Here is a 23,614-nt window from a genome sequence, read left to right on the forward strand (position 1 = left end):
CTCCGAATGAAGGTTCAAGGCTCCCATAGCCTGGGAGGCAGAGGGTACATTTCCATAGTGTATACAACCGTTTGCTGATTGATAGTGCATGTGTCTATATATTCATGTGCTAATGTAACACGCTATATTCAAATTGTTAACAATTAACTTAAGTCCCTAGCCTATATTGACATCTAATATTTTTACAATCAATTCAATATTATCATGTGAATAATAATGTAAATCTGCTATGATAATAATGTCAAAAATGAGGTCGCCGGGTTGGAAATGGGCAATTGTCTTGTGTTTTTGCATTTTGTTTGCAGCCGTGCGTGTTTGCGTGCGTGTATAGCAGTGAATACACAATATAAAATATGTGAATTAGCTTAGCAGAGATGTTTGCACTGCACAGATTCTTAATTCTTGCTTCAGGCAATTCTCACCGATGCGTGAAAAACATGCAAAACATCTATTTTCTTTTCTTCTTTTTGCTGGCGCGAGGCATCTGAGCGGTTAGGCATCAATGCCACGTACTGTGCGTCCAACTCTTGCATCAGAGTTACTCATACGTGACATGATGCACTGACTGGACGGAGGCTGGTCAGAAGCACTGCGGCATAAAATGCAGAGTGGGGTGAAAGGAGCCACGCGCCGTTTGATGGACTGACTGGAGAGCTTTGTGCTGAGAGACAGAAACACAGCCAGAGCTCCAATTTCATCTGTAAAGATTCAGGAATCAGCCAGCCCAATCAAGGCTTTTTTCCCCAGTGGAAAATGTCTTCTTAAGTGTACATTATGTAAATGTGTGCATAAGTGCACATCTCTCTCTCTATTTGTGTCTCTGTTTCTCTCTGTCTTTCTCTGTCTCTCCGTCGCTCTCTGGCTGTGCGTCCCCCCCCCTCTCTCTCTTTTTCTCTCAAAGGGCCACAATGGAAATAAGATCAATCGTGTTGGTCACATGCTTCTCAATCAAAAGTACCAAAAGTTGAAAGTACTCCATGCCCCATTTCACAAATGTTCAAATAGGCTACAAAATCCTTTGAAAACAGCAGATGTACAAGCTCTCAATGCGACACATTGCGAGCTTGTAACTCCGCTATTTTCACATGCAGGCCAAACGATATATATAGGGTTGAAGTGGATAATGTACATGTTATGTAATAATAATCCAAATCTACAGAGTAACTAAAGTTTTCAAATAATTGTAGTGGAGTAAAAGTAGGCCTACAATATTTGCCCCTGAGATGTAGAGGAGTAGAAGTAAAAGTACGGCTACTGAAAATTGGGGGAAAAACCGTATACAGTAAGCATATCACATCACGGTGCCCAGCTGAGAGCAGCAGGCTTTGACACGGCATCGGCCATTCTTTATTGAAGGGTCGGAGGAAAGGTTGCCACGTTGGAGACCGCCGAGCTCAGAACTGTCTTCAAATTGAGCGACAGAATCGATAGCAACAAGTGCAGGCAGAGTGTTTCCGTGTTGATACACAGTATACAATGCAGAGTAGTAATGATTCGGAGGCTTTGCTTTCTATCCCCCCCATCCCCGTCCCCCGTCCAATCCTTGATCTGCTTTTTCTTCCAGTCCCCTGTATCACTCTGGGTCCCGCTGTCTTTCAAAGTGGGTTCAGCTGTTCTCAAAGTGGGGTCTGGGAACCCACAGGGGTCCTTGGGGACCCACAGGGGGTCTGGGGACCCACAGAGGTCCTTGGGGACCCACAGGGGGTCTGGGGACACACAGGGGTCCTTGGGGACCCACAGGGGGTCTGGGGACCCACAGGGGTCCTTGGGGACCCACAGGGGGTCTGGGGACACACAGGGGTCCTTGGGGGGGGAAGCTGTTCTCAAAGTGGGGTCTGGGGACACACAGGGGTCCTTGGGGGGGCAACTCAAAATGTGTTGACACTTGACACACATCAAAATAACTTCAGCCACTATATTCTACAGTACAAGCTGGTTGGTTATTAAAAAATCTAGAATTAGACCTTCATCAGGAAAGAGTACAATACAGAACACAAGTTGGTGGTTGCTGTGTTCTGTATTGTATTGTTCTGATGTATTTCTTTGATTTTATGACCAAAGATCCCCTTTTGAACTTTTGCACTATTGTCTAGGCTATACACCAACCTTTGAGGTGCATGCATTGCATCTGCCTTCTTTTCTTTTTAAATGTTTTTGAAAGATCTTTAATCTCTCATTTCTCCAGCTGTCTTTGGGCCTGTACAAAGGAGATGCCTCAGAGACGGAAAATTGTAAAATACCACTAATTAGTTACTGCATTCTCGACTAATTTTGTCGCTGTCAGGGAGAAACCTCATATCCCCATGTTTCATCAAATTGTTGTTTTGAATGACTCCCCCCCCCCCCCGGACATTAATGCAACGATTTTTATATACTAATCGAAAAGGGAACAGTTTGACCTACAGTACAAGCTGGTTGGTTATTAAAAAATCTAGAATTAGACCTTCATCAGGAAAGAGTACAATACAGAACACAAGTTGGTGGTTGCTGTGTTCTGTATTGTATTGTTCTGATGTTGTTTCAGACAGTATTTCTTTGATTTTATGACCACTCAGTTTACACGGGTGTGATTTTTATATACTAATCGAAAAGGGAACAGTTTGACACATGCAATCCATCTCTGTACTGTTGACCACAACTCACAGCTCTGTTATGAAGACATGTTTGATGCTGACATGGTTTGCTGTTCCACACACTTTGCTACCAAACAACATATTTTTTAAAATACTGAAATATATATACATGTGTATATAATATATACATATCAATGTCTTACGGTTCCAGTCAGTGGCGGAGACTCCGGGGGTGCCTGGTAGCTGAAACACCCACGGTTAAAATAATAAGCCAATATGCACCCACCGTCCCACGTATTATGAAGACTGAATTTCGCCTCCCTTTCCCCTCCCCCTGCTCAAAATGTCACGTAGTCACACACCTTTACGGGGGCGCTTGGGCAAGAGGTGTTGGGCCGCCCAGCGTGGGCATTCAAATGCTAATAAGGTGGCTTTTGTTCTGCTGCCAGGTAGAGGACGGGACTTTGAGCACTCACGATCATTATTGACGCCACATGACGCCCCTGGTTCCAGTTACGATTCTGTGACTTCTCTTCCTATAGCACTACTCTCGGGCCAAAAATAATATTAACATGCACACAAGATCTCTTATAATTTAACCCTATAACCCTTCAGCTGAAATTCCCTGTTGTGTGTAAGGGGGAAATTTATCACAGCTTCACTAATATAAGAATCTCTCTTTCCATTGCATTTATTTTGGGTGTTTTGCTCAAAGCACCTGTAACATTGTTTTCTTTCAATGCTACGATGCTCATCTTGACATGTAAAGTAAAAGTCAATAGGCTTTGAGGATGTATTAAAGTATTGTATTGCCATTTAAACACCTGCCTCATCTTTCCTCCACTGCCACAGCATACAGTATGAAGGTCTTTACAAAGCATTCTGCCTTTCATGACAAAACTGCACAGTCTAGGCAATACAATGCTTATATTATGCGTGCGAGAACACACAGGGATTAGCCGATCTACCAGCTTGCAGTGCAATGCGTCCCCACCACACTGTGAGCTGGTATAGAGCTCTTATTTTTGGCAGGTGACAGAAATCACACACAAGCCTAAAGCAGAAGAAATGGAAGAATGTATTGAAGTCACAGATACATCGAACCCCATTGACTTGACACAATGTTTGTTCAGCACAGCGGGATCTGGACAAAAAAAACAAAAACAAAACGATCCTGCACATTTCGCTTAACCACATGAACCTGAGCCGTCCCTGGTCTGGGGGAGGACAGCGTTTGTCAAAATACAAGCTCACAACACGTCACAATGCATTGCCTGTCTTTGCATTGTGAGATTCGTAGAGGCGAGAAACGGAGCGGTTTAAGTCAGTGGTTCTCAACCTTTTGTGGACCAGGGCCCACCACAAATCTTGCCGTAATGTTAAATAAATATTATCATTAAAATCTGAGAATTTTGCCAATTATTTGGAGGGGCCCCAGTCCACATAGCTTGAGAATCACTGGTTGAAGTGGTTAAAGGACCACTTCACCACTTTTCAACCTATCTTCATATAATAGGTCACTATCACTCGTCTGTGTGTCATAGGTGGGCTGTGGGCAGTTCAGAAAACGTCCTCCAGTGACATCATCGATGGGGAATACAAGGCAATAGAAACGGCAGGCTTTCTAGTTCTGAAAAGTTGCAATGCCCACAGCCCTCCTATGAGACACAGACCGAGTAGGAAAAAAATCGTGCCATTTTATCATGATTATTAGTGAGGACCTATTATATGAAGATAGATTGAAAAGTGGTGAAGTGCTCCTTAAAGATGACCATACAGTTGAGTGCTATAGGAGGCCATTGTTTTCCCAATCCTCAATGGCCATCTCACCCGACGCTTAATGAGGGGCTATTCCACTCCGCATGATCATATTAAACTGCCTGTAATCTCTGCATCAGATAACAGCTCCTTAACAAAACAGCCTTAATCTGTTCGGTGGGCTTCCCGTCAACCGCTGTGAAACTGCAGATTGTGCAGACAGACTCTGACTGACAGAACATGAGAAGGCTAGTCCAAATCTAAACGGGGCTAGATTTACAATGTTGGCATGAGACGGGCTGGAAAACAGTCAATTTGCCCAATGGCTTGCTTGTTAGTTCCTGGCGTAACAAACACAGTGTGACACACTTTTGGCAACAGATGCTGCTTTGTTTTGGGCAGATGCTATTCGGGGATGATTTGTTACACATTGGCGGTCGGCTGCATGAGGAACATATGAGCCATGATGCAGCAAGGGTCCATTTTAGTCACATTTGTACACTCTCTGGTTTCAATTAACACTGCAGATTTTACAGTGTAGACTGGGGGGGGGGTTCCCAGAGGTGACATATTGGATCAAATGCGGCCTGATGCATTTCAAACTGTGGTTATAATTCTTGAAATTTTAAAGACAGACAGACAGACAGACTGGCAGAGACAGGCATGCAGGCAGGCAGGCAAAAAAAAGAAAGAAATCTGTCTCAGCAATTGAAGGCTGTCTAATGCGACAGAAATCTCTATTTCAGCATGGACAGAGAAAAAATGCCAGACACGCATTTAAAAGGATAAGTGGGGCTTACAGGAACTGCTCTAAAAGGTATAATTTGACCCCAAAAAACCCCCCATCTTTGAATGGGTTTAACGTTGTGCTCCATTAAGATGTTATTCATCTCAACAATGAATACTAGCACAATTACAAGCACCGGTACCTCTTAAAAGGCCTGTCACGTTATATATTGTGCATGAGGGGGAAGTAGAAACTGGAGAAATAACTCTTAATTTCATTTCCAACAAATTGTTCTGTGTAAGGAGACATCAAACATCTGTTAGTGAATAATGTTCTGTAATCCTGTCAGCAAAAGCAGATGTTTATTTCGTTTTATGTTATGATTTAACGAGAACACCAAAACAGAAAATAATATTATACTGTGTGTATTCACTGTGCCAGACAGTGGTGTTAAGTACAAGTATTGTACAATGTTTGTACAATGTTTGTACAATGTTTGTATATTTTTACAGTTTTCTGTACTTTTTTTACTTCTACTTCTACATCTCAGAGGCAACATATTGTATACTCCACTACAATAATTTGACAACTTATTATTTTGATTATTTTCACACACACACACACAAAAAAACTACTTCAGGCCTATTTAAACTTTGGCTGTTTGAAAATAGCAGATCTACAGGCGCACATCGTGTCATGATGTGATACGTTGTGACCTTATAGATCTGCCGTTCACTATTTTAGACATAACTTGTGAAATTTGTATCTCTTGGTATATGCCAATACTTTCACTCAAGTGAATTTTACATTTACTTAGTTTTTACTTTTCTACATTGCAGTGTTGATACTTTAAGTAAGAAAATGTGTACTTTCTCCATCATTGCCTATAATGTATGTACTGTACAGACTATTATGTGTGACTGTGTATAAAACCCACAGGTTGAATATTTAGCACGTCTACTGCCTTCTTTCATCTTAGACACAGCGCGTGAATTAGAGCCCGTCTGTCGTTAGCCGATGCAAAAAAAAACGTTGATCCCGCTTTTGTTTTCTCTCTGCGGCTTTTTTTCTGGCCTGCCAAAGAAAACAACTGACAAGACTATACGACTTGTTAAAAATGTGGCAGCTGGAGTTGAAACAAAAACTAATATGAGAGAACATAATACTCCAGTTTTAGCCTCATTACATTGGTTCCTATATGGTTGTTTTTGGGATCGATATTAAAATTATGTATTGACTGCCTGCCTAGACATAACCGGGCCCTCAGGTTCTCCTCTGCCTAGACATAACCGGGCCCTCAGGTTCTCCTCTGCCTAGACATAACCGGGCCCTCAGGTTCTCCTCTGCCTAGACATAACCGGGCCCTCAGGTTCTCCTCTGCCTAGACATAACCGGGCCCTCAGGTTCTCCTCTGCCTAGACATAACCGGGCCCTCAGGTTCTCCTCTGCCTAGACATAACCGGGCCCTCAGGTTCTCCTCTGCCTAGACATAACCGGGCCCTCAGGTTCTCCTCTGCCTAGACATAACCGGGCCCTCAGGTTCTCCTCTGCCTAGACATAACCGGGCCCTCAGGTTCTCCTCTGCCTAGACATAACCGGGCCCTCAGGTTCTCCTCTGCCTAGACATAACCGGGCCCTCAGGTTCTCCTCTGCCTAGACATAACCGGGCCCTCAGGTTCTCCTCTGCCTAGACATAACCGGGCCCTCAGGTTCTCCTCTGCCTAGACAGAACCGGGCCCTCAGGTTCTCCTCTGCCTAGACATAACCGGGCCCTCAGGTTCTCCTCTGCCTAGACATAACCGGGCCCTCAGGTTCTCCTCTGCCTAGATATAACCGGGCCCTCAGGTTCTCCTCTGCTGGCCTGCTCAAAGTAGAGCCTAAAAAAATGGCATCTAAAAAATACGGTGAAGCATCTTTCTGCTTCTACCAGCCGACAGCCTGGAATAAACTCCCATGACATGCCTCTGTAGACATCTGTAAAGTTAGTTGAGATTTAGGATCTTTGTGTTTGTAACTGTTCTTTTCTATTGTATTAATGTTATTTGGGATTTGTCCTCCTCGTTAAATGTATTCCCTGGGATGCAGAGCTACATTGCAGTGTGAGGTTTTTTTTAGTGGTGCAACCACTCCAAGGAACAGCAATGTCCGTGTCTATGTGTTCACCTATGTGACGTTAATGAGCACCAGTATGTACCAGTAGGGGCCAGTAGAGGCGCTGTAGTACTGCACTGTTGCCTGCCTGCTAATGAGAGAGAGAGAGAGAGAGCGAGAGAGAGGGGAGTTGGGGGGGGAGAGGGGAGTTGCACCACTCGGTTCAAACGGGTGTGATTTTTATTGATGTGTGTGCTTTGCCTTGGACTCTATGTTGGACTAAGCCTGCCTGTCTGTCTGTCTGTCTGTCTGTCTGTCTGTCTGTCTGACTCCATGTGTCTCTCACACAGTCCATCTTGCACGCACGCAGGCAGTATATGCACGCACACACGCACGCACACACACACAACGCACTCCCAACAAAGCTTAGATCATGAACATTCTATCCGTCCATTGGGTGAGTTTCCATCCATATTGGACACAGTGGCCAGGGAGGGAGATTTACATCTTTGATGTCTAATCTATAGATTAAAGAATTAGCAGACTGTAGCTCACGGCACTTCTGGCCTGCATACATATGAAGGGGATATTAGTGTGCGCACACGCGCATGCAGGCGCTCACACGCACATGCAGGCACGCGCTCTCACACACACACACACACACACACACACACACACACACACACACACACACACACACACACACACGTCTGTATTGCTCTGACAGATTACTTTAAAGTGTAGATTGGGTTCACAGAGATTGTAAAAAAAATGCGTGTTCCCAAATGTGGGTCCTTGAAATGAAAACAGACTTTAAACCCTATAATATACTTTACTTAGTTGACCGGAGTTCCCAAGGGCTCTCGGTCCGCACAATTCTTTCAGCTGCACCCTCTATACCATAATATATCTTCACCGAAAATAGCTGTTTTTGATGAACATTCGTCCCCAAAAAAGGGAGGCTATAGGGTTCATGTGAATGATAAAAGAGCCCCCACCCCCCTAACCCAGAAAAAAAAGAGAGAGAGAGAGACAAGGATAAATGGTAAATGGTGCATTTATATAGCGCCTTTATCCAAGGCGCTTTACATAGATTGTGCATTCTCACACACATTCATACACCGATTGCGGTGGAAGCCATGCAAGGTACCAACCAGCACATCGGGAGCAATTAGGGGTTCAGTGTCTTGCCCAAGGACACTTCGACATGTAGACAGTAGGAGCCGGGATTCGAACCACCGACCCATGGATCATTGGACGACCTGCTCTACCTCTTGAGCCACAGTCGCCCCGAGAGTATACACAGGCACAATAGTGGATAATGATGCTGAGGAGGTATCGAAAACAGCACAACAGCAGCGCTATATAGCTCTCTAGCGGTCCTCTTTGCAGTGTCCCTCCTCCTTCTGTTGGCGTTGGAGGAATGATAAATATAATGCAGTGAGCTTCAAAGTGCTGCCTCTGCTACCCTCTCTAATGGCACACACCCCCTAAAGGTCACCGCCGACACCTCCGGTGACAACGTTATGGACGGGTACGGGAGCTCACGCCATAGCTCTTATCTGTCTGCCAGCACCTGTTGGAATGCATCAAGGACACATACAGGCTCTAGCGTACGTTATGCATACACACACACACACAGCGCAGTCCCTTACACAGATAAAACATAATGTAGTGAACATACATCCACGGCGGCAGGCATAAAACGCTGTCGGATAGAAGGCTGAGTGCGATAAAAGGTTCCGCTTGCACGCGATATTCAGAAGTCATGTTTTATTGTATCCTCTTCTTTTGCAAGAGGCTATTACGTGTGTGTGTGTGTGTGTGTGTGTGTGTGTGTGTGTGTGTGTGTGTGTGTGTGCATGCGTGCGCGCACATACGTCTGTCACCAATAAGCCACAGAAGCACCTCCACTATTTATTTATATGTACTGTATGTATTTATTGTATTTTACATTTTAGGATGGAACTAAAAGGGGTTGCGATTGCGCTGAAACCTTCAATCGTAGACGAATGAAGGCACAGTGACACAGGATTTGGAACTGTGTTCCAAATCCTCTTTGGACAGCCAACATCCACATCATTTCCATGTTAAATGTTTGTTACGAAAGTCAAAAGTAAGACATATTTATGTTGATTCCAGCTACAATTGAAATGTGTACTCTGAGGTTAGTTAAGGAATCTGCAATTGGCAAATGAGGCCAATGTTGACAACGCCAGACGCATGAACCCCAACATGCCTATTCTGGTGGGAACATTTGCCAACAATTGCAGATCTACACACTCCGAAGCGCGTTTCTCGGCTATAGCTTTGGCGAAGAGATTAGTTGTAACTCAAATCTGTTGTACTAAAGGTTATTACACAACCGGCGAATTAGCGATGCGATGCAAATAAACAACACGAAAATATTTGGCAGGCCCCCCTTGTGGGGGTGTGTGTCGAATTTGAAGGCGAGCGGTTCTCGAGTTACGTGCATTACAGCCGTTATCATACGTATAGAGACAGAGAGAGACGTAGATAGAAAATACATTGTCAGGAGAGAGACCAGGATACAGTGAAACTGGAAGTGATGCAACTAAAAAGTGAGCACAGTATTGGCAACCAGAAAATGCTTTTTTGCAATTTATTGGAGAACCGGAGAGATGGGGAGACCACCCCTGTCTTATTAATATAACTGATCATAACTGATTTTAATCAAAAATATCACTTACCCACGTGATTAATCAATGTGACAGTGCACAAAACTATGTGCTCAGTGAAGGAATACTGAACCCAGCCTGTTACATTTTGAACTAAACTCATGCGTGCAGAGAGTCTGAAGTCTGCAGCATTCCAGCCTCCAAGATTTGCATATAAACACCAGCTACAAAAACATCCATCCTGGAAGACGTTTCCCCCCCCCTCCCCACCCCCCCCCTTCTTTACAAACCAATAACCTAACAGGATGATGAAATATTGAGCAGCCTCCGAGGAGGAGATATTGAAAAGCATATGCGGTAGCTACATTCCTCCCAATGTTCAAAAGGCACTCAGCGGATAGAGCTACAACATGCACACAATCAGACATTCAATCTGAAAACTTTTACATTTCAGTTCTTAGCCCCGGCATTTAATATTTCAGAGTGATCGCGGAGACGACTGATAAAAGTGCCATTTGATAATGCAGCCTCATGCTCGCTGCTCCCCTTTTCTGATCCCATTTATTATTCATACCACAGTCATTTTTAGTCCCTACCTTTTAGCAAATAAAATAGTAATAATAAAATACATTACCCTAAGCCATGAGCCTGTATTCATATGGAATCTGAAATCCTCCTTTTGGTGAAATAGGTAGACGAAAGGCCCCCAAGGATTACTTTATCTTGAGTGAGGGTGCGGTGTGTGGATACATATTTTAGTACACACACACACACACACACACACACACACACACACACACACACACACACACACACACACACACACACACACACACACACACACACACACACACACACACACACACACACACACACACACACACACGGCGTGGCGTGTGTTCGATCAGGTTGTTTTCTACAACAGAGTGCTTCCACTGGCTGTATGACTACAGCGTCACGGAACATGATAAAAAATAGCCGATCTACGAACTCACACGTTGCTTTGTGCCGCGTATATTTTTATTTTGTGTTATGGTGGTTAATAAGTGTTTCTGTGGATTCTATAAATATTGAACGAATGGAAAGTATTAAGAGCTTGTGACTAAATATAAGATTGTGCCGAAATATAGGACGACTCTGATTATAAGACGACGCCCATTTTTCAAAACTCATTTGTGGAAAAAGAACATTGAATGTCAAATATGCTGGTCCCCGATTATAATTGGGAATTGAATGCCCTATGCTCAAGAGTGTTGCACACAAGTATAGTAAAAATAGAAGATCTACGAGCTTGTAGATCTTTTTTTTTTTGTATACAATTATATACAGGAATGGCTTTGGCTTCCACCCTACAGTGATGATACATTATTATATTTTTCGTCCTTATTTTTTTAATCATGCTCTTGCATGCAATAATGCAATAGCCGAGAGATTCAAATTGTGTTTATTTGCATAATAAATGGCTCTCTGCATCGGTGGCAAGATCTGCCTGAAGCATTCCACCTACTCTATGATTTTAGGCCTTGTAATCTTAGGGGAGATATATAATTATACATACACAATATATAATAATTATCTTCAATTGAGTGCCTTTTGAACATTGGGAGGAATGTAGCTACCGTCTTTTGGGATATTTCCATTGGGGGAAAAAAACGTAGTCTTATATTCAGCACAATAGTTTATTAGCTACATATATCCATCAGAACACATAGGTGGGTCTTTCCTGAAAAGGTATGGTTTTGGACATACAAGGTGTCCATCTGACAGCGACGATATTCAAAGGTTCATGGTCGAGTTTGTTGAGTTTATCCCTGGTCTGTTCATTCACCCTAGCCTGTCCTGTTAAAGGGCCACTTCACCCCTTTTGCAACCAGATCTTATTTTAATGTTGTTTGGGAGACAAGAAACATTTCCCTGGGGTTCGTATGTGGGTAATATGTGTTTTTAGATATTCCAGTATTTCAAGTGTCCGTGGGCTCCATGATGTCATGGACACTGGGCTCACGTACTTCCTGGACTACATGCTGTCTCAGTAAGACAGCCCTCCCCCTATATCCAGGAGGAGCAGTGTACCAAAGCATTATGGGAATTGTAGTCCAGGAAGGAAGTGAGCCAAGTGTCCAATACTAAAATATCTAAAAACACATGTTGTGTTTCTTGTCTCCCAAACATCATTAAAATAAGATTTGGTTGCAAAAGGGGGTGAAGTGGGCCTTTAACCTAAATGTCTGGTTGTATAAGTTGTGCTGTTTTACAACTCTGTCTTAATCACCGCAATCAACTCAATCAAATGATTGATTAATCCTTATTATCTATTACCATTTAGCAGCCAGTCACCTTGTGGCTGCAGCAGAGACACGTGCCACCTGGCAGCATATTCTGGAACACTTTGTGGTCGGGATGACTACGGCCTTTGATGATCCTGCAAAGCTTTGCTGATTAATATTCATGCTGTTATCACTCTCCAACTCACCTCACGTCACCTCCCCTCTCCTCTCCTCCCTGTGCTCAATGTCTGCTCTCTTTCATTTGGAAAATTCTTAAGCATGCTTTATGAAATATGCAAGTTCCCCGGGAGTATCTTCATTTTGTGTGTTGTAAGAACACTACATAAAACTCCTTTAAAAAAGGTCAGCGACATCGTCAGAGAACCTGCCTTAAGAAACATACATCTGAACAGATCATAATGAAGTTGGTACTTTTCAATTGGGTATATAGTAGAGATAAACAGACAGCAATTGATAGTGCAATTGGCTCATAATCTGCCCCTCCTAATCTCCAAATAATAGCAAAGAAAACTATCATCACTACAATTACGGATGTATACCTTTCTTTAATCCGCCACCTCCACTCTTATCTTCTCAGGGACATCATCTATTATTTTCCTCACACGAACAATCACAGTGTCCCTCGTTGTTCGAAAGCCATCTCAACTAATTGTATTATACGAAATGTGTCCTGTGTTCCCTTAGAACTATAGCTCTCTCTCTCTCTCTCTCTCTCTCTCTCTCTCTCCGGCAATTTACTAATTGGCTTTAGGGATCTATGAGAATAGCATTATTTTGTGTTTATTTTCCAGAGAAGAAACAGCTGCTGATAAAAAACACCACTGTGCACCTTGTGGTTCTACTCGCATTGTTGTGAAAACAATGTGCATTGTTGTGTCCAAAACCTTTAACCTATTATTATGCAAATCTCACAGACAGATGTAAGCGCTTTCTATCTAGTGTCCCTATATATATATATATATATATATATATATATGTTGAGCATTTGTTTTTTTGTTTGTTTGAGAAGATAACAGACCTACAAGTTTGTTTGTTTGAGAAGATAACAGACCTACAAGCTTGTTTGTTTGAGAAGATAACAGACCTACAAGCTTGTTTGTTTGAGAAGATAACAGACCTACAAGCTTGTTTGTTTGAGAAGATAACAGACCTACAAGCTCACAATGCGTCCCAATGTGACACACTGTACTGCTCCATGACGTGCTGAGACACGGTGGGAGCATGTATGCCCATTGTCTATTTTTGTGTGACACAGATATACAATTAACTCTAGAATAAGGGCATTGATTTATGACACACAAAATAAATGTAAAAAGATGAAATATGTAGATACCAGGTTTCCACCCGACGGCGGAGACAACGGAGATAAAAAAGCTAGCCAGGAAAATTACAATCTTCCTTCAAATCTGTGCCATTCCACCAGATATCTTGTCAGATGATTGCTGGTGGTACAGTTTGAAGTGGATACTAAAAGAAAGCGCATTCATTGTTCTTTGGAAAATGGTGCGGGGACCGATAGCTTGATTTATTTATTCATGTTTTTCTGGCAAAGTACAAGCATGAGCAATAGATCAGCCCGTTATGGATGTTGCTTGAAAGTCTAGAGGACCACATGTGCACACGTGGGTGCACCACGCACGCACACACACACACACACACACACACACACACACACACACACACACACACACACACATTGCATCTATCTATCCATGTGCACACTACGGAAGCATTTTGTCCTATAAAATGTAATGACTCAGATATATAAACATGCATGGGCACGAACACACACAGTAAGCAATTCCGTAATCCTTACTATCTCATAAGCGTTTTGCTGCATGCTGACTTGGGCAAAACGAATAGTTTAGTACACAAATACAACAACCCTGCAATTAAAGCAAGACCACGTGCCTCCCCATGCCTATCCAATTGAAGATAATTATTATATATTGTGTATGTATAATTATATATCTCCCCTAAGATTACAGGGCCTAAAATCATAGAGTAGGTTGAATGCTTCAGGCAGATCTTGCCACCGATGCAGAGAGCCATTTATTATGCAAATAAACACAATTTGAATCTCTCAGCTATTACATTATTGCATAAGAGCATGATTAAAAAAATAAGGACGAAAAATATAATAATGTATCATCACTGTAGGATGGAAACCAAAGCCAAAGCCATTCCTGTATATAATTGTATACAATAAAATTAGTTAAATCGTGAAAATAGCAGATCTACAAGCTCGTAGATCTTCTATTTTTACTATACTTTTGTATGATGATGGAGCATAGGGCATTCATTTACGGCATTGTTTCCCCCAAATAATCATGTCAGGACCGCCAAATTAACACTAATTAGACCGCTGACCCCCATTTGAAACGATATGCCAGGGACCCCCATAAGGGAAGATTTTCACAGCTCTAGGAAAACCCATTTAATTTCAAGGACCTCCAGTTTGACATGCATTAGTCTACAGAGTACAGACCCCCATTTCTATCTCTGAGACATCAAGTTATATTGTTAATAATAATTTAATAATTTAACTCAGAGTGTACAAATGGAACCAAATGAACGCGTTAAGAGTGAAATAGGCTCTCCAGCCATGCTGAAATGAGCATGACAGCACATCTAGCTGTTAATAGAAGATTTCAGGACAGATTAATCACATTAGAAAAATCATCAGTTGTGCTCAGTTTCCTCAGAGCAGCATCATTATTGGCTTAGGAATGGAACAAAATTCAAAGAATACATTAAATGTCCCTCCTTTGTTAACTGTGCATAGCTGAATAGGATGGGGTAGGTCTACGCTCCTGTATTTTAACATCAGTTATTATGAGAGCCAGATATTTTCTGAGGTAGTACTTGGAGTAAAAAGGTTGAGAACCACTGCTATAGAACCATAGACAGCAGCTACAGTTACTTCAGAACCATGGACAGCAGCTACAGCTACTTCAGAACCATGGACAGCAGCTACAGTTACTTCAGCACCATGGACAGCAGCTACAGTTACTTCAGCACCATGGACAGCAGCTACATTTACTTCAGCACCATGGACAGCAGCTACAGTTACTTCAGCACCATGGACAGCAGCTACAGTTACTTCAGCACCATGGACAGCAGCTACAGCTACTTCAGAACCATGGACAGCAGCTACATTTACTTCAGCACCATGGACAGCAGCTACAGTTACTTCAGCACCATGGACAGCAGCTACAGTTACTTCAGCACCATGGACAGCAGCTACAGCTACTTCAGAACAATGGACAGCAGCTACAGCTACTTCAGAGCTATGGGCAGCTACTGTTCTTGTAGAACCATGGACAGCAGCTACAGTTACTTCAGCACCCTGGACAGCAGCTACAGTCACTTCAGAACCATGGACAGCAGCTACAGTGACTTCAGGACCTTGGACAGCACCTTCAGTTACACACTCTCTCTCTCGTTCCAAAATGGCGTGTGTGCATAGAGCACATTGTGTTTGTGTAGACGCTCGCAAGAGTGTCACAACAAAAGTAGTGAAAACGGCTGATCTGATGATCTAACAATCTACTTGCCAGGTTTTCACCCGGCGACAACGCCATGATGCTAGCATGTACACAGCTGTTGGGCTAGAACCCACATGTTACTATGAGGGCCATATTAAACATGACATTGTGCCACCGTGGCAGGATCATATTCCACATACTGTATACCTATGATGCCTGGGGACACACTGACACACACAGAGAGAGAGAGAGAGAGACGCACTTTGACGACAGACAGTAAGTGTTAATATTGAACTATACAGATTTCCACTCCACAGAGTGGTGCCCTTTCCTAGTAAATTCTAAGTTCCCCCTCTCCCCCTCTCCCTCGCCCCATCTCTCTCCTTCTATCTCTCTCTCTATCTCTCTCTCCCTCTCCCTCCCAAACCCCCCACCCCCCTCTCTCCCATCAGCTTCTATCGTTCTCCTCTGTTGGGTTTCCTTACAGATCTCCCTCTCTCCCCTCTGAAGCGGTATAGCCCCTGTCAAAGCATTGCTCTCGAGGCGGGCGACATACGGCTCATTCATTATTTAAGCTCACTATAGTCAGTCAGCCGGTAATCCAGTCAGCCAACTAACAACCTGTCTGTCTGTACCTGTCCCTGTTAGATCACACCGTACAGCGCCACTGGTCCCTCTGAGGCCTGACGACGCCACGCACATGCGCACGCACATGCGCACGCACACACACACACACACTATCCCCTTTTGAGTGGAAAAGCTGTTATTTTTGGCAAGCGAGCGTGTTCTGTTGTACGACTGATACTAGCCATGAGGCTTGAACGAGGCTTACATCATTATGATGCACAGTCAACACAGCTGCCGGGATCAGATATGCCCGCATTATAATATCACTTCCCATGAGATAAATGGAACATGAGTGTCGGGAGTGATACTTATAGGCCTAATGCCTGATTCCTACTTGGACGCACATTGCGTCGTGGCCGATCTGCAATCCAAACAGACTGGATGATGGATGTTTGTGGTGTGTGTGGTGCTGCATGTGCACAAGTCAGTAGAAGTCAGGTTATCAGTGGTGGAAAGTAACCAAGTACATGTTCTTAAGTACAATTTTGAGGCATACCAATATACTTTTACTTCTACTCCACTATATCTCAGAGGCCAAATATTGCACTTTTCAACACTACGTTCATATAAAACCTAAGTTACTTTGTAGATTTTGATTATTATGTCAAAACATACATTAACCACTTCAACCCTATACATTTCGGCCATTTGAAAATAGCCGATATATAAGCTCACAATGGGTCGCGATGCGACACTGGGCTTCTGTTTGTATTTTCTACATTGCAGTATGGCTACTTTCACTTAAGGAAAGAATTTGAGTACTTTCCCCCACGACTGTTATAGCCACACTGGAGACATGAAATGTGATTTTCTTTGTTAAAATAATCATTAAAAATCTCTATAATTAATTATTCTGATAGTAGCCTACTCATTGGTATAGAGTGTTTGTTCAGTAACATGTCCCTCCAGCTCTTTAATAATCTGAAAATGCATTATCAGGTCGGGATACCGATTTTATCCAATCATTTGCTTTGGCACGCACGCACCCCATTCTACTCCATCATGCTGTGCCAAGCACTCAGTCAGCCTGTCGCTTTTGCTCCATTAGATGATAAGAGGGCGTGCCCTTGCCTATCTCACACAGTCACTGACAGTGATTGACACACGCAAGTGCGCGCACACACACACACACACACACACACACACACACACACACACACACACACACACACACACACACACACACACACACACAATTTATGTCAGAGTGAATATAAACAGCCTTTTACTGAATGCTGTTCTAAGTAGGTTAGGTTATGTGGGTTGAAAACCTCACAGGAATATGGATCGTTGACAGCAACACTATGTTTGTCAATAGCATGCATATGCTGCAATAACACTAACAATATTAATGATTATAATAACTACTGTAGGAGGGGCATTCAGTGGAGTGCATAATCTACTACAGGAGGAGTTTTTGATTGATTGATTGATTGAATATCTATTCAATCAAACAACCAGACAGTGGCCTTGTGGTTAGAGTATCCGCCCTGAAACTGGGAGGCTGGGGTTCGATCCCCGGCCGGGACCCAATGCCTCCCAGCTTGGCACTCAACATCAATGGGTTGGATTGGGGGGTCAAATCAACTAATCAAAAATGATTTCCGAGTGCGGCACGACTGCAGCTCACTGCTCCAAGAGATGGGTCAAATGCGGAGAACAAATTTCACTGCGGTAACGTGTGTGACAAATCGTACGACTTTGACTTTGAAACACTTTGTTTAGGAGGGATAGCACAGGGGTATTTTCGCTCTATGGAAATATTTCGCTGATGTGGAAACTATAGCATTGACTTTGAGGTTTTAAAAAAAAGCTAATTATTCGCCCCCACTATTTCACCAGTGTGTAAAGACCTTTATAGTGTCTATACATTTCTGAAATAAAGCCAAAGTATATTGTATAAAACTTGCTTAGCTGTGAGAAAGAATATATTCCCAAATTTGGGGGAATTGACATGGGTAAGCAATGGCTGAGCATCACCCTGCATGGGTGAAGCAGTTTAGGGGAACATTCCTGTCCTAACCCAAAGAAAGACCCAAAAATGTGTATCCGAAAGTGGTTTAAAGTGATTGACTGTGTACAAAGCTTCAAACGCACAAGCAGTGATTAAAAAAAACACCAAAGCTGTTTTTTTAATCGCTGAATTATCAACTGTTTACTGTTTCTTAACCGGGAAGCATCTGTGTCACTTTAGATTTGTTGTTTTGTCTGTGCAAAAATAGCAGATTTCTTTAAATTCTTTTCAAAATTGGCCTTATACCCTGTTCTGGGATGAACAGTCGATGAATAATATAGACAAATTCAGAGGCTTGCCTGGATACGGCCATTACTGAGGTGTACCATTAAGTGCAGCAGCACTGATTAGCTACACCTGGCCTACGGAGCACCTGCTCCATGGATTACACCTCAGTAATGGTCGCGCCCAGGGCACCCCTCTGTAAATTCGTCTATAGCTCGTAGACTTGTGAGCTTTAGATTGGCTATTTTCGGCAAGGAGATTTGGAGTAGTGGGGATGAAAAGAGGCAGACGATGACCGGGTCATCGGTCAATGGAGACTCAGTAAGAGACTCTTTGGGTCTCCTAGTGGAGCCTAGGAGGCTTAGGAATGCGACAAAAACAAAGAAACCTCCACAAACTCAAGGCTTCAAATAAGCCTATACTCACAGCTCTGTGGTAGAAAGAATAATGGTTCCATATAACTGTTCCTTGACTATATACGACTGACTCCCTTAATGGTGTTTAGAATTGCTTCAAGAAGTCAGCACCTCTGTCTGTTCTTGGAACTATAAGACTGGCGGTGGTGTAACAAACCGTTAGGATTGTGGATTTGATGGATTTAAAGAGTTTAATGTCTCAAACTGCTAAAGTATAGAAGGCCTTAGATCTGTATCAAGAAATGCTCTACTTACCCCTGAGGGCTGCAACACTTTAGAACAAAGAGAAATAAACAGGTCTAACCTGAAGAGTTTCCACACAGTCTTTTTCGCACGCACGCATGCACACACGCACAGCGCTATGTGCATCCAGTCAAATACATGTCAACCACAGATCCAAATATAGATCAAATGGTTTGGTGTCAGCATTTTGCTCACCTCTCTCCGTCTCTCATTCCCCGTAGAGACATCTCTCCCAGCATCCAATCTAAAACAGCCTTTACTGTATACTGTATAGCGGGAGCCAGGAAACTACACAGAATGTTTGATCAAGTGACACAAGGATATCAATTTAAAACATTCACGTTTTCAAATTCTAAAGAGGTTGATCCCACCACGTAATAGAATACCTCAGCTCCAAACCCTATCACACCAACACGAGCAGCGGTGAAAAATAGCTACGTACGTGTACACCTTCTCAAGGGATGTACTTTTACTTCACTTCACTTGAGTATATACTTCTACTCCGCTACATCTTAGAGGTAATATTGTACTTTTCACTCCACTACAATTATTGAAAACTTTAGCTATATTGACTTTGGCGCTGCGTAACACTGTCTGCCTGTTGTAACACTTCAATTTCCCCTCTGGGATTAATAAAGTATATCTATCTATCGATCTATCTATCTATCTCTTTGCATATTTAACACAAGGCTACTTCTCCGCTGTTCATAAAAAACAAATAGTACACAAAATGCAACATACTTCCACTCAACAGGGGTCCCTCTGGGGGAAATATGGGGGACAGTGACAAATCAGTTTGCATGTTTGAATAATTTAAATCCATGGGTCGTTTTCATGAAACTGTGCTACTGAGCTAGTCGTCACCGCAGCTTTATCCAGAGGACAGACGACTCTATATGACGTACAGTCACACAGGAATACAACCTGGCCCTAAGCCCAGCCTAATCCCACTGTACTGTAACTCATATCTATCTGTGGGATCAGCTGCCACGGTGCACGCATGCATGCAGGCTTCTGGAACCGTACCCATTTTGACCTGAGATCAGATTAAAAAAATGTCTTCTACATCCTGACAGTTTTCTGGAAAAGCTATGTTTCTATGTCAGTCAATTTTTTTTAAATAGCAGACCTACAAGCTCGTAGCACGCCACCGAGCTTGTAGATCTGTTATTTTTCAATAGCTAAACCATGACATGATGCTAACACCAAAAGGGGTTCCCACCCAAAATGGGTTAATTTAAATCAGAGTACCCATAAGGGTTGATTTGACTCTCTTCCCAATCATGGTCTCTCGGTTTCTATCTGCTTTCATTTCACCCATTAATACCGGGAAAGCACCCATGTCTTTTATTTTAGATTTTAGTGTGGGCCATTCAAAAATAGCAGATATACAAGCTCACAGGGCGTCACTTTGTGCCGCGCTGCAGGCTTCTACATCTGCTATTTTAGATTCTTAGATTTTTGTTTGGTTGTTTTGGTTTTTACACACGGGGCGACTGTGGCTCAAGAGGTCCTCCAATGATCCATGGGTCGGCGGTTCGAATCCCGGGTCTAAATGTCAAAGTGTCCTTGGGCAAGACACAGAACCCCAAATTGCTCCCGATGTGCTGGTTGGTACCTTGCATGGCTTCCGCTGCAATCGGTGTATGAATGTGTGTGTGAATGGGTGAATGTAATGCACAATCTATGTAAAGCGCCTTGGATAAAGGCGCTATATAAATGCACCATTTACCATTTACACACATCTTCTCTTCTGGGGGTCCCTGGCACAAAACAGTTTCAGGGGATCCGCCAACAAATATACATAATATCACCTTGGCACAAAAAGGTTTGAAAACCATGCACCGATTTAGATGGCATATGTTGTCATTGTTTTGACTTTCATTGCTTTGAGGAATTTCTGACTCATTACAGTAAATTCCACTAAAAGATGAAACGTGATTAGATCTGTATATCTGCCATGTGATCATGCATGTAAAACACGTCTGTCTGTGTGTCGCGTACTACTATGTATGCCGATCAGCGTCATTCTTCTGGTGCACGTTGACAGCAGGTCAAAGACCTCAAATCTGAATAATTTGTCAAATCTGACTTAAACATATCATGTCATTGTTATTCTTCAATGCAAAGAAAACCATCCCTCCAGGCTATATGAAGCAAACATCCAGAAGGCTGGCCAATTAAAATGCTCCTGTGTCCCTCCGGCGTATGGGACGTACAGCATACCGGGGCTAGCTGGCAGACATGCACGTTCACATTACAGGTCAACGTTAGATTAATAATACCGAAATATACATAATGTGACAACAAACATTAAACTCATTCTTTAACCACTTTTGCAGACATTAGACGGCGATGATTGCACCGCAAATGCAAGTAGCGCTACTGCATCAACCAAGAAGGTGATGCTGCCATTCACAATGCCTCCGGGTCACGTCTGGCTGCCTGAAGCTCACCCCTGTATCCTACCTGCCAGGCCTGCCAGGAATTGCCCCATCCGGGCCTCCGGCGAGAGGCAGCAATCATGGCTAAATTATTATTAGTATGGCTATAAATTAAGTAAACACAGTGATTCTCTGCCAAATACACGGAGACTGTATTTGAACACATATGGACAAACCCACATCTTGGCATGAACACATGCAGAGAACAGAGTACGTAGGACCGGGCCTTCATTTTCAGGCCTTAGTATTTGCCGGCTGCCGCTAATAACTAGCTAATAACCGTCTAGAGTTTGAATGGACAGTCAAAAGGGAGACATTGAAGAGGAAGGATCATTTATCCATTCATTTTATTCAATGTATTTAAGAATAAACACCGTTAAAATGGGAGTTTGAAGTTACAATGCATGGGTTTGTATGGGAAGTTGGCAAGGCCTGATTAAATGAATATTAAAACATGAAATGAATCAAGTAACTTATATTACTTATATCTTATTACTTATATCTGGGGTGTTCTCAATAGCCTCAGTAGATGATAAAGTGACACGAAACATGTTTGAAATTCAAACACCTCAGCTCAATGTGTGTACTGTATGTGATATGTGAACATGTGTTGCACCTTCATAGGCAGATTGATCCTGCCATGTTTCACTGAAAATGATTCATGTCTAGATTTAACGGCTTTAAAAGATAAAAGGCAGCTAGTGTAAATTATATTTTTCACTTTGATTAAAATACCCATAAAGTACACGTGGAGACAAATTAACTTGTCCTAGATAATCAACATGCATGCTGTGTCATGTGAGCGCATGCGTGCGTGCGCTTAAAATTAAATTAAATTAAATAATTAAAATGATTAGGTGCCGGAGCGCATGAATCTAAATAAAAGTCATGCCACACTTGGAAAGTAGAGACAGAAAACACGTCTCTCTGTCTCTCTCCCTCCCTCTCTCTCTCGCTCTCTCGATATTTCCACATGTCCTCTCAGCAAGTTGTACACATTGACAACTACTTTGATACGAGGTCTAGGTGGGGCCCTTTGACACGAGGTCTAGGTGGGGCCCTTTGCGAGTCCTCTGTGAATAGCGTAGTGAGCATAGGAGTCAGATCACCCGGCTCACGGGCACAACCCTGTTTTCGCCAACAGCGAAAAATAAAGTGAATTGTGACGTTTTACAAACGTTTCATTTCATCCACGGCCCATGCCCATTGCAGCAAGGGACATTTAGGGGAAAATGTGAACGCTGAATTAATAATAAATAGCACAATAAAAAAAAATAATAATAATAATAAACTATTGTATTGAGGTGACAGAGCACCTTCTACATTTCCAGGAGCACAGCAGGTTGCATACCTGCTGTGTCTCGAGCCAGCTCCAGCACAAAATACACCCTGCAATGTGTTTGCGACGTGCGTGTCTGTGCACACACACACACTTGTGTTTGTGTGTGCGTGCATGCTAGCACCACACATGAAGCTTGATTGCGTGTGAGACAGTGTGTGTTGTGTTTGACTCACGGTCCAGCCCCCTCCGTCTGTGGTCATGTCACAGTAGACCTGGAAGCCTGCTGGGTAGTGGACAGGAAACACAGAGTAGATGCCATCTTCCCTCTGACCACTGGCGTACAGATCGCCACAGTCGCGGGGACGCGAGCCTGGACATGCACGCGTGCACACACGCACACACATACGTGCACACAAGCACACATACACACACGCACACACGCACAGGGGGGAGGAAAGGGAAAATTAGTTCCAAATCCACATGGAACGGAAAACAAGTGCTTGGATCAGTAAACCAGAACGAACTAATAAATGGAAGATGAGGTTGAAAATTGGATTACATGCGACTCCCGCTAGATCTGTCTCTCCCACATACAGGATACGGTAGCCTGTATGGGTCTCTCACAGAGACACGACAGACTGCTATAGATGAAACGTTGGCTTTTTAACCACATTAAACCTATAGCCTCGGGAACGCAGGCGTTTTGTTTTCAAAATAAATAGAAAAGCCTGGGTGAGCGCACCATGGGAAATATGGCATAGGAGCGCTAACCAATAAGTGCAGAGGGGGCGGGGGAGGG

The 23,614-nt window shown here is 43.0% G+C and overlaps 1 protein-coding gene across 1 annotated transcript in view; it reads right to left on the bottom strand.

Moving 5' to 3' along the window:
• Window positions 1–23,614, bottom strand: part of fibcd1b (fibrinogen C domain containing 1b) — a gene marked incomplete at both ends in the record, with an annotated part of 187,136 nt that overhangs the window by 74,483 nt on the left and 89,039 nt on the right. The window contains one exon of the mRNA XM_080755994.1: window positions 23,049–23,185. Coding sequence (XP_080612120.1) covers window positions 23,049–23,185 — 137 coding nt within the window. The remainder of the gene's footprint in view (window positions 1–23,048; window positions 23,186–23,614) is intronic.

This window comes from Protomyctophum bolini (assembly GCF_963924005.1).
Source record: "Protomyctophum bolini genome assembly, chromosome: 22".
In the NCBI taxonomy this organism is placed as follows: domain Eukaryota; kingdom Metazoa; phylum Chordata; class Actinopteri; order Myctophiformes; family Myctophidae; genus Protomyctophum; species Protomyctophum bolini.